At 39.4% G+C, this 16,741-nt stretch overlaps 1 protein-coding gene across 2 annotated transcripts in view; it reads right to left on the bottom strand.

Moving 5' to 3' along the window:
- Positions 1–1,324: 1,324 nt before the first annotated feature.
- The window catches only part of GOLGB1 (golgin B1), a 54,590-nt gene continuing 39,173 nt past the window's right edge, over positions 1,325–16,741 (bottom strand). For both annotated transcript variants that reach the window (XM_077264284.1, XM_077264285.1), the window contains exons 9-16: positions 11,564–16,650; positions 9,678–11,466; positions 7,593–7,733; positions 6,835–6,966; positions 5,964–6,058; positions 4,972–5,097; positions 2,614–2,704; positions 1,325–2,022 (exon numbers count right to left, since the gene is read on the bottom strand). In XM_077264284.1, coding sequence (XP_077120399.1) covers positions 1,891–2,022; positions 2,614–2,704; positions 4,972–5,097; positions 5,964–6,058; positions 6,835–6,966; positions 7,593–7,733; positions 9,678–11,466; positions 11,564–16,650 — 7,593 coding nt within the window. In that variant the 3' untranslated portion in view covers positions 1,325–1,890. The remainder of the gene's footprint in view (positions 2,023–2,613; positions 2,705–4,971; positions 5,098–5,963; positions 6,059–6,834; positions 6,967–7,592; positions 7,734–9,677; positions 11,467–11,563; positions 16,651–16,741) is intronic.

Below are 16,741 nucleotides of genomic sequence, written 5' to 3'. Positions count from 1 at the left end.
TTCCTTTCTACTAAAAATAGCAGTTAAGTAGGGGTCACGAATAACAATAAGCCTTCAGCTGGCAGACCGAAAGCCTCGAATATTTGGTTATTACACATAATATAATTTATAAAGCTGTAATCAGATATATTTCAAAGCAGTGCGATCCTCTGGAGTAATGGTCGATTTACACGGACTTGTGTCAGGCCAGTAACGAGCGCTGATCGACTACACACAAGTAGTTTGGTGCTTGTTTGCTTACACTGGCTGACAAGCAATGACGGGGACAGAACGATCGTATTAACAATTGTTCTGTCCTCAAACACCGTGCATGTTATCGGCAGCACATCATTTGTCTAGACCAGGAAAGCGCAACATTTTTGAGGTCAAGGGCTACATTGGTAATATTGCGGACCATGCTAGGAGTCTGACCTGACAACAAACTGCCTTAGGATACTTGTAATATGCATTAAAAGTATGTGCCATAAATATCTACTAGGTGCAGGTTCCATTTATTGGGCTCCCACCTATCAGGAAGACAGAGGGGTTTAAAGGAAGAGACCGTCCATACAGCTCACTGCATTGTATGTGCCAGATGCTGAAACAGCGCTTCCCTTCTCCCATAAGGTACAATATGAATATAGCGGAGCTCCTGCATGACCATTCCTTCACCTTATCTACTCTCTTCTGTTCTTTAGGAATCATGGCTCACATACTCCAAAATATGGCTGTCCGACACATGACCACACAGCGCGTCATTTGTAATTACCTGTCCTAATGGTGCAAATGGTCTTCTCCATGACATGGAAAATAAATGTGACCAGATACTATGCAGATGGCTGAGCGCATTAGTGGGCGGCATGTGCCCCCCAAGACACAGGTTGTGTAACCCTAGTTTACATGGATTCATATGCTGCCGTTAATGATTTTTGTGCATGTATAAAAATCAAAACACCCGATTAGCATCTGGAATCTATGAACGCTCGTTCGCCAATTATTGGCTCGTGTAAATGGGCCACTACACTACTGCCTTTACTGGTTGGTTGACAACTGAACTTTAGACAAAATGCTTGCAACCCACTGACAACCTCTTTGCGTTTGCATGAGCCAATATTCAGGAGTAATCAATTTTTTTTCCCCCGATTATCGACCTATCTAAATGGACCACTAGCAGCTACGGCTTTGTACACTCCTTTGTACTGTAGCACGGGCCTAGACCCAAATCAGTAACACTCGTCATTAAAAACTACGAGACACGATCATAAAACATTCCTCCTGAGGAAGAAGAAACAAACCGAAGAGGGCGAAATCTGGACGAAAAAACAACAAAACAAATAGCCACTAAAATACATATACCATTTATAGGAATGAATGATCATGGTCTTCATCAAATAATTATAATAAATAAGTTTAAAGATTCCCTAAAGGGAGTAGATTATGTAGATTTATACATGACAGTCTTAATACAAAATTATTTACAGATAATTGCACAAAAGATTTTTCATTTTTTTTTATATAATCATACTGCTAGAAAAGCACAGATGAAAGGCCATAAAACGCCCAGAAGAGTAAATGATTTCCAGAAATCACAAGGAGCTAAACGTCAGGCTTTTGGTTGCGGAGAAGGCATCAAAGGTGAACTGGGAAGGATTCCATTTCTAACTAAGGACATTATCTTGTTGAGAGCGAACACATCATGGAGAACACTTGTGTCCTGCTCCTCTGCCCATACTGATGAGGGTCTTTTGTGCTGTAGCCCTGAACTAATACCACCATGTCCTGTATGGGTCCAGCCATGTGACAGAACAGCTTCACTGATTGGCACCAATTGTGATTTTAGGTCATTTCCTGATCTTATGCAGCATGTAGGTTCTAATGTTCCCCTGGGTCATCATGTGGAGGTGTATTCTCTCATAGGTGTCCAGTAAAGCACAGGAGCAGCAGTGCATGGATGAGAAGTAGGTAAATGGAGAAGAGCAGGGGTGCCTTGTTTCGAGAACAAAAGAGAAACCGAAGAAATCTCCGTAAAGACGAGCTCCGAGTCTGTAGACGTGAAGAGATAAAAGATGAATAAAAGAAGCACACATCAACAGCAAATATGGAAAACTTTGTTTCACATTTTCATGTAAATTCTCATTCGTTTACTTTTTACAAAAGTATTTGTAGAAAATATTCTATTAGGTAGAACTTTAGCTAACTGGAAAACATTATTAAGAGGGTGAGTAAATGGCTAATAAGGAGTTGTCTTAACATTAGGTGGGATGGTGTGATCAGTTCGGACCAGTGTCATGGTTGCGCTGCTCGCTCAAACTGTGCTATCTCCAACAAGCAAGCGGAGGCAACTTTGCCTTTGCGGCAACAAGGAAGCGTACTAGCACTGAAGTGTTCTAGCCATCTGCAGAGCAGTTCTTACAAGCTCTATAGCAAAGAGCTTCGGCAATGAGCAGGAAACAAAATTAAACATTGTGAGGATTTTTAATACATTGAAATCACAAAAGGTGTTTTAAAAAGTGTTGCAATTTTAACCATTTATGATTATGAAAAGAACCCTGCAACATAGAGAATATAAAACCATTCACTCTTTGGAAGGACATGACAAAAATAGACAATTGAAAGGTTACTCCAAGCATCTACCTTAACACTTGTGGTCCCATGGGTTTCAATCAGCAGTGACATTTCATGTGGTGCGGGGTCCTGAGGAGCTGACCAATCTTGTGATCTCAGCCTGTAAGGAGACAGGAGATAAGCGATTGTATGAACACAGACATGGCATACCAAGCCATTACCAGCGCAGTTTAATCTCATGTTTATATGGCATGATGTTTATTATATGCTCTATTACGGTATGATAGGTTTTTAATAGGTTCTCGGAGAAGGTGTCCACATATGGCCCCAGTCACATATTTTAGAGGTGATCTGTCCAAAGCATGCATTAGAAGACACACTAATCGAGAAACGTGTCTGAGCAATGTTAGAGCAGCATTGTGTAAGAGCAGAGCGGATCTTCTCACTCGGGCTGTTGAACATTGAGCAGAATGGGCTTCTTTTTTTTTTACCCTGCTTCATACCAGCTCCATCAGCTGAGGAGATTTTTCTCCTTCTCCTGTTTCAGCCCTGCTCCATGGTCAGTTGGAAACCACTTCAGCCCTGCTCTGTGGTCAGCTGTAAACCCATCACACCAAGTGAGCAGATCAGTTATGATCGTTGAGCTTGGCAGGAGTTTCTCTAAGCATCTAGATGTCTAAGTCAGTATTAGGCCGGGATCACACATACGCGAGATACGGTCGAGTCTCGCAGGTGAAAACCCTCCTCTGGCGTCGGCACTTGGGAGCGGATCGTGAAGCTCCATGTATTGCTGTGCGGCCGCACGCTCCGCTCCGGAGTGCTAGCGCCAGAGCTGGGTTTTCACCTGCGAGACTCGGCCGTATCTCGCGTATGTATGATCCCGGCCTTAACAGTAGTATCTAAGGGGCTAAACGCCATGGTCGGTGCCAACACTGATCGTGACGGATACAGCAGGGTGTCAGCTATTGTGTACAGCTGCTGGATTGCCACTGTTGGTTGATGATATTCTCTTATATCTCAGTTTTAAGTTGTACTGCTGGTTAATAAGGGGATATACCTCTTCTGTTATCAATTAAAACATCAAACCCGGCATTAATCACCATACCCAGCACTATCGCTTCGATACTGCTCCTGCTCTTTGTTGAGATGCTACATTGGTAAAGTCATGATTGTAGCTCACATGACCGCTGCAACCCATCACGGGCTCATCAGCTCTGCTGATATAGACATCACAAGCGGCTGAGTCTAGCGATTTAGAACTGCAGCAATTGGCCAGTTCCCTGGAGTGTTGGAGCTGGTGTAAAATGGCAAAAATCAATATACAAATATGAGGAAGTGGGAAGTTCAGCTTACCAAGTGTGGAAATAATTACCTCCCATCAAAAAAGTGCAGCACACTGACTCCAGACCGGCTTCTGGCAGAGAGCAGCAGAAGGATGAAAGATTCCAGCATCCGCAGTAGTATGAAAAAATATGTTAAAACCTGACTTTTACTGCATAAATGTTAAAGTGTATAAGAACAAACAGGTTAATAAAAAAAGGGTGGGTGTTGGGGATGGGGACACGGGTCACGGGTCGGCACGTTTCAAGCTAGAAACTGTTAGGGTATGTGCACACGTTGCGGATTCTCTGCGGATCCGCAGCGTTTTTTGAGGTGCAGAAACGCTGCAGATCCGCAAGTGATTTACAGTACAATGTAAATCAATGAGAAAAAAAAAAAATGCTGTGCACACTTTGCGGAAAATCCGCTGCGGAAACGCTGCGGTTTAAAAGAAGTAGCATGGCACTTCTTTTTTGTGAATCTGCAGCGTTTTTGTACCCATTCCTTTATAGAAAACCGCAGGGGTAAAAAACGCAGCAAATCCGCAAGAAAACCGCAGCAAAAACGCACAAAAACACGACAAATCCGCAGGTGCGTTTTCTGCCAGGAGAGGCAGAATCCACACCAGAAATTCCTAAGTCTAATCCGCAACGTGTGCACATAGCCTTAGTCCTGACCTAGTTTTAGCCAGCCCAGAACTAAGAGCTGCTAGCTCGAAACTTGTCAACCTGTCCCTCCCCTTGTACACCCCCCACCACTCCCCCTTTTTTTATTAACATGTTTGTTCTTATACATTTTTAAATTTACGCATTAAAAGTCAGGTTTTAACATTTTGTGATACCACTGCGGATGCTGGAATCTTTAATTATTACACGGCAAAAATTAATGGTCACTTTCTATTGCATTCTTTTTTTTGCATTTGTTATTAGTATCAGATGCGGACATATCAGAAACCGGTGCAATCGCACAGGGGCCCAAGAGCTAAGGGGGCCCAATGCTACCTGCAAAGCAGTTGGAATTGTGCATTAGGAAGTGCTACTGGACTGCAGAGGCCCCATGTATTGTTCTTGCCAGGGGCCCATTATTTCTTCTTAGTATTGTACTCACATGCTCAGATTTTCCTCTAGTTCCTGAATCCTGCACTCTGATCTCTGTCGCTCTTCTCTCAGTTGTTGTTCCAGAACCGACCTCACTTGCTCTTGTTCAGTATTCTGCTGCTTTATTTCCAAATACCTGTGTATAGAGACAATATTAAATATATAATGAAAGCGATTAAAAAAACCCAAAACAGATGAGTTTCAAATACTTTTCAGATAAGAAAAAAAAATTAGTACATTTACAACTACTGCTTAAAAATTACTTTCCTGGTTGGAAAATTTGTGGTCAAATGTCTGAAACTAAAAAACGAATATGTGTTAAAACATGTGCCTAATTCATATCAGCAGGTTAATAATGATTTTTCACATGAGAGATCCTCTTTCAGAGCCTGCATCCCGGGGTGCTGATGAGTTGCCATGGCAGGCGGGAGTCTGCTGAAGACCTCCAAACTTGCCATGATGTCACAACTATAAAGGCCAACCTGCAGCTGAGCTTCCTTTGAGGCCTTGAGTTATACTGAATACTGCAATACATTATAAGGCTTAAAAAAAAAAAAAAAAAAAAAAAAAAAAAAGAAGTATAAAAATCTGAGTCAGCCCCTTCCCCCCCCCCACGCCGTTATAAATAATATGTGATATCACCACATCTGTAAAAATCTATTCTAGCATAATATACAATTAAATAACTCGGTTAACACCATGAATGACAAAAAAACAAACAATACACAACTACCAGAATTGGACAATGAACGCTATGAAAACAAGAAAACAGTGGCAGAATTACATTTTTTTTCCCCTAATTAAACACAGTTTTTTTTCACCCAAAGTTAAAAGTTATAGCTAGCTCCTGGAAGACAGGGGGAGAAAAAAAAAAAAAAAACAAGTGCAAAAACTAAAAATCACCTGGCCCTTAACAGGATAAATAGAATGCACAGAACAGTACATACAGTCCTGTATACTGGCCATACAGTGTGAATGATGTGCTAATGAGGAACAACCCACCTTTCATGTAGTTCCAGCAGTTGCTGATCAGTCTCGGTCTGAGGTTCCTTCTTCTCCTGTGGGGCTCCAGGGGCTGAATCACTTGGCAAAGCTTCCTACATTATACAGTAAGAAGATTATAACAATACGGATCCAAATTCAAGCTGTCTCTACAAATAAAACAACCTCTCCTGACATCACATGCAGACAAGGATCAGCCGAAAACAAGCGATCAGGGATGTCGACATCCAACCTGTCTGATTTCTACCGTTAAAGCATTGAGTTGTACCCAGGGCTGTTGAGTCTGAGTCGGTGTCCATTTTGGTGGAGTCGGTATAAAATGGACTGACTCAGACTCCTAAAATATATAATACATTCGGTACAGTAGTACAGTGCAGGATGTGATGTAAATGTTTTTTCATAAAAAGTTGGGAAAGTTATGAAATGTCCTATAAATGTCAGTTCTGCTCCTGATCTATGGATCTTGGGTTCTAGTTGAGATGAATCTGTGCTGCACTTTATGCACATGCTCAGTAGTGACCAGTGCTGTGGGGTCGGGAGTCAGGGAAATTGTGGAGTCTGAGGTTTAGTTTACCGACCCCACAGCCCTGGTTCTACCCCACACACTTTAGGCTGCTTGTTAATTCCGACATGGCCAGCAGGATCTGGGCATAGACAATTTGGTAAGCGTATACCAAAGAGATATGCCTTTTTCTGGCCATGGTAGCAATGACCCTTTAAGAAAATGGCTTAAGATAGATATTCATTAAGGACTTTGGCTTTGTCCAGCACATCATTTTCAACTGTGAACTAGATTCTTTACAATTTTTCTACTCCTTTTTAACTATTAAATGTTGTATTGGTGTTTCTAAGAAATTTTGGCATTTTTTACCAAGTTCTTCTGCTGTAATTCTTGAAGTTGTCTTTCAAGAGATGAACAGCGACCATTAGCATCTCGCAGGTGTTGGCTGCTGCCACGCAATTGCAGAGATAAAGCATTCTTCTCTTCAAATATCTGAGAAAGCTGCAAAGAAAAAACACAATTATAAGAGGCCCAGACAAGAAGGCAAAGGCATAATAGTCCAGCAATTCACAGAAACTCTTCCAGAGGATTTCTACTCAACACTTAAAATTGTACATAGCACTGTGTGTGTGTGTTACATGAAGTTAGGCAACTGGGTTTCTTACAGAAAAAAATGGCATTTTTACTCAATTGTAATAGGGCTTTTTAATTATTGTTTTCTAGGAAGTGCTGTCATATTGGTTATGACAAGTGTAGAAGTCTCTCAGCCACTGTGGCTTTGCGATCGACTGGCAGTTTTCTGAAGATGACCTTCAAAAAAGCCAATAAATCTGATAGCAAAACAAGAATTACTACCAAACTTAAGCAAGTAGTTGAAGCAGTTACCGATGTGAATGTTCATTGTTCAGTTATGTGTAGAAATTATAGGTAATGGACTATTAAAGGACAAATTTATGAAAATGCATTTCCAAAATTTTTTTTTTTACTAGGCTAGTACATTTTTTTGCTATTGACAGAGACAAAGATTGTAAAATCACGGGACATAATCTGATGACTTGTTTTGTGTAAGTGCCATGAACAAATAAATGGAAATACTTTTTAACATCCAGAGTCATTTCATATCTGACCTTTGAGTTTAGCTGTTGGATCCGGAGTTCCTTATGGTGCACTTGTGTAAGCGTTTCACTGAGCTGGGTGTGCACGTTTTGCACCTCTGTCTGCATCTTTTGAAGCTCTTCAACTGAGTCCTTAGCCTCATTACTGGAGATCTGAAAGATAAATTGCATGAATTACTGTCTTCTTGCTTAGTGGAGCACGTCTATGGTCATGGAAGGGCAGTGAAAAACAGATTCAAAATACCAAAGAGAATCCCAGTGTCAAGCTTCATCCACTCAGGCCCTGCACTAGGCATAACTACTAACTCCCGAGGACTTCAATATTTTCTACATTAACGTCTTTAACTCCTTAGTGACAGAGCCAATTTGGTACTTAATGACCAGGCCAATTTTTACAATTCTGACCACTGTCCCTTTATGAGGTTATAACTCTGGAACGCTTCAACGGATCTCACCGATTCTGAGACTGTTTTTTCGTGACATATTGTACTTCATGTTAGCCATAAAATTTCTTTGATATAACTTGCGTTTATTTATGAAAAAAATGGAAGTTTGGCAAAAATTTAGAAAATGTTGCAATTTTCAAACTTTTAATTTTTGTGCTCTTAGATCAGAGAGTGGTGTCATACAAAATAGTTAATAAATAACATTTCCTACATGTCAACTTTACATCAACAAAATTTTGAAAACAATTTTTTTTGCTAGGACGTTATAAGGGTTAAAGGTTGAACAGCAATTTCTCATTTTTCCAACAAAATTTGCAAAACTATTTTTTTAGGGACCACCTCACACTTGAAGTGAGTTTAGAGGGTATCAGAAGAAAATGGACCACAAAATTTGTTGTGCAATTTCTCCCAAGTACGCAGATACCCCATATGTGGGGAAAAGCCACTGTTTGGGTGCATGGCAGGGCTCAGAAGGGAGGGAGCACCGTTTGATTTTTTGAACGCAAAATTGGCTGGAATCAATGGTGGCGCCATGTCACGTTTGGAGACCCCCTGATGCACCTAAACAGTGAACCCCCCAATTCTAACCCCAAACCTAACCCCAGCTCACTTTAGCCCAACTAATGGAGAAATGGAAATAAATGTATTTTTTATTTCATCATTTTTACTTAACTAAGGGGGTGATAAAGGGAGGTTTTATTTCATGAGAGATTGCAGGGACATCGGAGGTCGGGGGGGGAAATCAGACTTTTTTTTTGCGGTCACCGTTATTTCGTTAACAGCGATAAAAACCGACCCGAATCATGTTCTCTTGGGACTCAGATACCAATTGGTAGCTGAGACCCCGGAGAAATTCCGACTCTGGGTGGAGGGGTGCTATACACTTATTTCTCAGCGCCGTTAAAACCCGGTGCTGAGGCAGAAGTACCCTTAATTACCACTGTTAAAAGGGGTATCGGCGGTCATTAAGGGATTAAAAGTAAAAATCATGAATTTAATATTTTAATTGCTATATATTATATAGTGTCTTGGTTTTATACAATTGCTCTTCGGTCAATGCTAATTTCTACTAACATGGATGAGCCAAATAGATTTTTCTCCGGTCTACTTGGACTTGACCAAGGACACTAAGAATCCTCCCATTTTCTCCACCAGTTTATCCAACACATTTCATCTTTTTATTCTTAAGGTGCCTTTCACCAGTTTTGTACCATAAAACGACTTGAAATCTTAGAAAATGGTTTATATTAGCACTGATAGCTTCATCGAAGGGAGTGAGGTTTGGATGGGACAAAATGTGGCTAAGCTCGCCTGGGAAATTCAACAAAATTAATGTCCCTGTAGTACAAGTATAAAGCCTAAAATAACGAATTGGACCCATTGTCTTTTAAGACTGGTGTTTTTTATGCCATTCTTAATGAAGGTAGCGATGGAGTAAAATGTGCCTAATTCATTAAGATGAGTTTCTCACAACTGTTATGCACCTCTCCGCCAAAAATGTCCATGGAGTGCATTTTTTGGCAGAGGCACATTATCTCTTTTCAACTTTCTCTGCATTCTACTATATGTACTTTTAGTAACTTGCATTATTTTAAGTCCACTTTTCATTTACAAGATCAAGGTACTGTTATTTTCTTGTTTTCTACCATACCTTTACTTCTGTTTGAGAAGGACTCTGCAGACGTCTTTCAGTTTCTTTGCGTGGGGCCTTCAAGGTGCTCTGCAATCTGTGATGATCTTCCTGCAGACCAGCCATTGCCTTGGACATATCTTGTATCTGTGTCTGCGAGATGTGAAGTTCAGATGTGATCCTAGACATTTCTTCTTCCCTTGATTGTAAAGTATTAGTTATATCATTAAGCTGCTTTTCCAAGTCATATTGCTGTTCCTTGCTTTCAGATAACATAGTGGTGAGGCGGTCCTTTTCTGTGTTTACAGAACTAAGCTCAGTATTCAGGACAGATACTTCTGTCAGTTGCTCCTGCAGTCTTTGTATTTCTTCCTGAGCTAAATCATGACTGTCCTGCAAAGACCTCATTGAGCCGCCAAATGACTGTAGCTGAGCTTTTAGACCAGATATTTCTTCATTTGCAGTTAGCAATCGCTGTTCCGATTCCATAAGATCTCTTGCAAGCTCGGCTACTCGTTCCTCTGCAGTTTCTGTCTCGTTACGCAAGACTCCAGTATCATGCTGCATGCTCTTTAACTTCTTATTTAGTTCATCTTCTGCACGCTGTACTCGCTGTTCTGCTTCTAATTGGATGCGAGAGCTTTCCTCTTGTAAATGCGTCAACTCGGTTTGCATCTTTTTCAGTTCGTCTTTTAAATGCTGCATCTCTTGCTTGGCCTGTTCAAGCTGGTTTCCTTGTGTCCCAATTTCAGTTTGCAGTTGAGATACATATAGTTTTAGGTTATCAATCTCTTCCAGCATTTTCTGCTTTTCTAGCTTGCTTTCATCTAGCTCCTGTTGTAAAATCTCTCGTTGGCCTTTTTCTTGATTCAACTGCTGCTCTTGGTTACTTTGCTCATGTCTTAGGCTTTCAATCTCCTGCAATTTTTCACCCAGAAGCTGTTTAAGTTGAGAGTCCTTCAATGAAATAAGCTCCTTCAAGTCCTCCCGGTAGCGAGTCAGCTGAGCATTCAATTTAGCATTTTGTGCATTTAAATCATCGGTACGACTACGAAGGAGTCTTAATTCTTCACGTAGCTTGTTACTCTCTGCTGCTGCCTCTTGAATTAGACCATCTTTGGCAAGAATTGCATCAAGATGGCGCTGCTCCAACTGTTGATATTCACCTAATACACGTTCTCTCTCCTCCTGTAGGGAGCACATAGACTTAGTAAAGGAGTCTAGTTGACCTTTAGTTTGGCCAACCTCGTCTTGCGAAGTTTTTAATTGAGTCTTTAATTGTTTTAATTTGTCCTGCATGTCTAATGTCTCTTTTTCAGTTTCTTTAAGTCTATCTTGCAAGGTCTTGCATTCGATAGCATGTACATCTTGCAGCTCATTAACGGCTGTACTCACAGCTTCATCGTGTGAATTTAACAGCTGCACCACATCTTGCTCCTTTTGCTCCAATTCTTTGTGCAACTTTTCTGTCAAAGATTTGGAAGCCTGAAGATCACTCTGAATCTGCTCATTATGCAACTTCCAGTTTTGGACTTCTGTCTCTAATCTTTTTAACGCTTCCAAAAGGTTCTTATTTTCAGATGTAATCTGGTTTACTTTTACTTCAAGGGCATCCAACTGATTCTGACGATCATTTGCTTCCTGGGTGCGCAGTTTCAGTTCCTGCAGACAGGTACTGTGCATCTTCTGCTCTTCCTCCAAAGAGGATGAAAGAATTGCCTTCTCCTCCAACAGAGAGTCTCTCGTTTTTAGGTGGACTTCAGTTTCTGTCTGCTGGTTTGTGACAAGTTCCTTATTCTCTGAGTGAATTCTGGAAATAAAAGGTACAATAGACGAAAGAGGAATAAGTAAAAATTACTTTAAAGGCATAATTTAAGTATAAGAATTAGAAATAAAATATATCATACCTGGTTACCTCAGCCTTAAGCTTTTCAACTTGGGTTGTGATATGTAGCAACTTATTTTTAAGATCCTCACAAACTTTCTCTTTGTCGTTTATCTCAATGTCCTTTTTATGCATTGCATCAGTTAACTTCTCACTCCACTTTTTGGATTCTTCTATAACGCGATCTCTATCATTTTGCAAAGAACACATACTACGAGTAAAAGCTGCAAGCTTAGCTATATTTTGATTTAATTCACCCTGTAAGTTCTTCATTTCCTGGTGCTTTTCCCTTATCTGGCTCTGTAAATTGACAATAGACCCCTCAAGGTGTTCTTTTTCTTGTTGTAGCACATTTATCTTCTCTTGTAAATTTGAGACTTGTTTCACATGTTTGTCTCGCTCAGTATGAAGCCTCTTTTCCATATCTTCCTCTTTCATTTTCAACAATACTGTTGTATTTTCAGCTATGATCCGCATTTCATCTTTCAGTTTCAGGTTTTCCGCCAGGACCCTTGCTGCCTCACTTTGTGTGTCATCAAGAAGCACACGAAAAGATGTTAGATCATCCCGAGCCTTGTTTGCCTCCTCCATTGCTTTAATTATTTTATCGTTAGAGACCAATTTTTCTTTTTCACATTTATTGTACTCAAATTCAAGCGCCTTAATTGCCCTTTCTAAACCACTGATAGTCTCTTGATATTGTATGCAATCTTTTTGCAAGTGTCGAACTTCTTGCTGCTTTTCTTTGAGCAGCTCCTGAAGCTCCTTTGATTGTGTTTTCCTGCCTTTTGCACTCTGATTAGCAGACTTTAACTTTTCCACATACTCTTTTTGTGCCTCTGACAGAGCGTCAATCTTCTGTCTTTCTAGCTGTCGTGTTTCCTCTTCTAACTGGAGTTTAAGGTTTTCTATTTCTTTTAGTAGGCTGTCATTTTTTACCTCCAAATCCATTGCATCTTGCTGGAAATTTCCAATGCTTCCATTGAGCTCAGCCATCTGGTTCATTAGCCTCTCTTCTAGCTCGTCTTTCTCAAGCTCAATTGCACGTTTCTGCCTGCTGACTTCATCCAGGTCACCAACGGTTACTTGATGTTTCTTTTCCAACTGTACAATTTCTATTTCCATTTTAGCAACCCTATTTTGTCCTTCTTTGAGCAGAGTCTCCAAATTTAAGTTCTTCTCCATCAAAACCTTGATTTCTCCATTCATTCTCTCCATTTCATTTTGCCTGATATTAGCATTGCATTCAAGTTTTTGTATCAGTTCCTTCATTTGTGAATTTTCCTCCAAGGATTCTTGAGTTTGGGTTATATTGTGTTTTGTAGCCACCTCTACATAAGGCTGCTGTTCATTTCCCATGATCTGTGAGCACATCACTTCAACCTCATTTTTAATTATAACCTCTTCATGTATTTCAGATGTCTGTTCCTGCAGACTCATTTGAACATTAGACTCAACATTATGCAATTGTAGTCTTAGTGATTCAGTTTCTTGCGCTACATTATCTTTTTCAGACGTTACCTGTTCTAACTGAAGTAAAAGACTACGGTTTTCTGAGTGGAGCCTATCTAGCTCTTCTTTTAGTCCTGAAGTTTCTGTACTAGTATTCTGCTGCTCTCCCACTACTGGTTGCAATTCTCCTCTTAATCGGTCATTTTCTTCTTCCAGTTCAAGTATTTTTTGTTGCTTAGATTTGGCAAATTTCCTCATTTTTTCTTTAATATTTTCAATCTCCTGTTCAGCCTCTTCCAGTTGCTTCTCTACTTCTTTCTTTTTAGCCTCCACAGTTTTTATTTGACTAAATAACTCTTGCTTTTCCTGTCTCACCGTTTCCATTGCACGTTTCATCCTATCAGTTTCATTACTCACATTTTCATAAGACTGTAGCAGGGTCTCATATTCCTTTTGCAGGTCTGTAAGCCTTTCTTGCCACTCAGAGATCTCTGAAACTTGAGACAACTTTAAAGTTTCCAACTCTCTTCCTAAATCTTCTTTTTCTTGTGTGATACCGGACAAAACTAGTTTAAAGCTTTCACAAGATGCTTCCAAATTTTGGTTTTCCCGTAAACGGTTCTCAATTTCAAAAATAATTCTGTCTCTTTCTTCTTTCTGAGCAGATAATGTCTTAAGCAAAGAGTCTTTTTCAACACTTAGTTGGTTAACCAGATCCTCTGAACGTTGTAATCTTTTAGACAAGTCATCCTTGAGATTTGAAACAGTGTCCAATTTTAGTTTTAAACTCTTGTTTTCTTTAAGAGCTTCTTTTCTAGAGATCAGTGCAGCCTGAAGCTTTCTTTGAAGCTGCTGCTTGCCCTTTGCTTCCTCCACCTCTTCATCCAGCTTATTTTGTGATTCAAGAGACTGCACTTCAAGTTTTTTGTGGAGTTCTTCATGCTCTTTAGCCCTAACTTCTACTTCAGTTTGAAGAGATAGTATAGCATCATCTTTCTCAGCCAACAAAATATTTGCACTTTTAAGAGCTCCATTTACAACTTCTAGCTCCTTGTGAAGTTGTCCAATATGCTCCACCTTTTCTATTAATTCTTCCTTTAAACGCCCTATGTTAACTTCATTCAGCCGAGATGTTTCCTGGTTACTACTTTCCATCTCTTCTTTCAGGGTAGATACATGCACTTCTAAATTCAGATTTTTTTCCTTTGCAACTTGTAGCTCTCTATTTAATTGTTCTATAGTATTCTGCATATGTGAAATCTCTTCCAAACTGACATTTAGTTTTTCTTCTAGTTGCAAAGCCTTACATTCCAGTTCATTTTTTGGGGATTGAAAGACTTCCATCTGCATTTGGTAGTCTGTACTTGTCGCCTCTAAAATAGCAGGTTTGTGGGCTACAGGGTCCACAATACTTGCAGGTGAAAAATCTACCCAGTCCGATTCCCAGTGTGATTCTTCAGCATTTTCACCTGAAACATCCACTGAAATAGCATCTTCAAAAATATTAGTATTGGTATTTTGTGATTTTCCTGGCCTCATAGTTTGTGTACTGCTCTCTTCAAGACTTACTTCATTCATTTGATAAGACTTTTGATTTAATTGTAGTTTTTCATACTTTTCTTGCAAGAGATTAAAGTCTTCTTTCTGTTGCTTTAGCTGTTCACGGTGGTGCCGGTCTTTCTCTTGTGCTTTCTTAATGGTATCTCTGCGAGAATTCAACACCTCTTGTACTTTTTTTTGTAATATTTCTTTGTCTTCCTCGAGAGTTGCAATTGCATTTTCAAGTTGAATTCTTGCATCTTGATCTACAGCATTTACTGTATCTGAAATGTAAGATTCTGCTGATGTTTTATCCATTTTTAAAGAATCAATTTGACTTGATTTAGCTTTTAGCTCTAACGTTAGTTCTTCAATCAAGTGTTGATACTGCACATTAGCTGCACTTTTTTCAGCCAGTTCTTTCTGGGCAGTTTCCAGATCAGATTCCTTTTCAGACAGTTGCTTTTTTAGACAATCTGTAATGCTTTGCTCAGATATCTCTTCAAAGGCTTTCACATCAACATCACCACTAACAGTAAAGTCTTTGTCCTGATTAACTGCAGAATTTACCATTTGTTTTTCTAGTTTAGAGATTTTGCGATTTAGCTCTTTTCGACTTGTTAGTGCAGCTTGTAACTTTCTCTTTAGCTGTTCAATCTCTTTTTTGTAACCCTCTAGTCGAGTCTGATGCTCCTCCGTCTCTTTTAATCCCACCTCTCTCGTATCATGTTCTGAATTGTTTATGTAAGACTGTAGCTGACTCTCTAAAATACATTTTTCTCCTTGCAAACCATTAATTACTTCTAAACTATTTTGTTGTTCCTCAGTTAGAACTTGTAGCTCTTGCACATGGTTATACCTCTGAAGATCTAATTGAATTTGAAGCTCCTCAAATTCCTTTTCTTTCTTTGAAAGTTCACATTTCTGATCTTGTAATTGCATATGCAGTACTTCCTGCTCTTCCTGTGCAATCTTAATCATTTCTTCGTTTTGGGCAAGGGTCAATTTTGCAGTTTCCAAATGACTATTCAACTCTGCAAACTCACTTTGAATAGCCTCAAACATTTCCTGAAGATGACATTTCTCGTTAGTAACCTTTTCCACTTGTAAATGGATTTCTGTATTTTCTGTTCTTAATGTCTGTATTAATTCTTCCCCAATTCCATTTTGATCTTGGATGTTCGCGTTCAACTGTTCCTTCAGGGATTTTATTTCCTTGCTCATTGAGTATTTTTCCTCATTTAGAATGACCACCTTATCAGATAAGCTGTGGCTTATCTCTTCAACTTGTCGATCCTTCTCAGAAATAGATTCTTGAAGGCCTTGAATCTCTGATGTTTTTTGTGAAAGCAGTTCTTGAAGTAAGACTTTTTCACGCTCATTAGAGGCAAGTTCTTCAGAAAGTCTCTCCTCCTTAGTTTGACTAAGGCCAAGTATTTCGTTTAGGCTTTCAATGTGCTGCTCCTTATTTTCTAACTGGGTTACTTGTAGTTTTGAAAGTTCATTCCTCTCAGACAATAGTTGATTCATATGGTCTAGGTCTTTCTGTAAAGCAATGATCTTTAAGTCTTTAGACTTTGACTCATTTTCTAAACTCTTTACTTGCTCTACAAGTATATGTTGACTTTCATAGACTGTCAGCTGTTGCTTTTCAGTCTCTAAAAGCTCATATGTGGACAAACCTTCAACAGTATTCTCTTTGTTTAGAATGGTCTCAAGTTTTAATGAGATTTGCTCTTTCTCAGATGTTACAGTCTCTATTTGACTTTGAAGCTCTTTAACCATTTTTTTCATTAAAAGAATTTCATTATCATCATCATTGTCTGTAGTAACATTCTGGTAAGCGAGATCAGAAGGGTCATGCGTTTGAATACACGAGTCAGCTTCCTCTGATACATTCTGGTTTTTTTCTATAGCTTGCTCACTTAATGCACATTCATTCAAGTTTCCTTCCAAAGGTAGTTCTCCTTTGAGTCTATTTATTTCTTCTTGAGTATCTAGCAGGTCCATCATTAGGATAGACAGTTGTTTTTCCTTTAAATCTTCACTGGTAACATTAAGAACAAGCTCCTGAGACACTGAACTAGTTTGGACATTCAAAACAGTAGATTGCACTTTCTGAAAAATGAAAAAGGAAATTTTTATGCTATTGATAACTGTACAGTATATAAAAATTGCACATGCAGTAATTGTACATACATTCAAAATT

The sequence above is a fragment of the Ranitomeya variabilis genome, chromosome 5 (assembly GCF_051348905.1).
Source record: "Ranitomeya variabilis isolate aRanVar5 chromosome 5, aRanVar5.hap1, whole genome shotgun sequence".
Classification (NCBI taxonomy): Eukaryota; Metazoa; Chordata; class Amphibia; order Anura; family Dendrobatidae; genus Ranitomeya; species Ranitomeya variabilis.
Note: the sequence above shows the minus strand (reverse complement) of the source record. Positions and strands in the feature narration are given on the sequence as shown.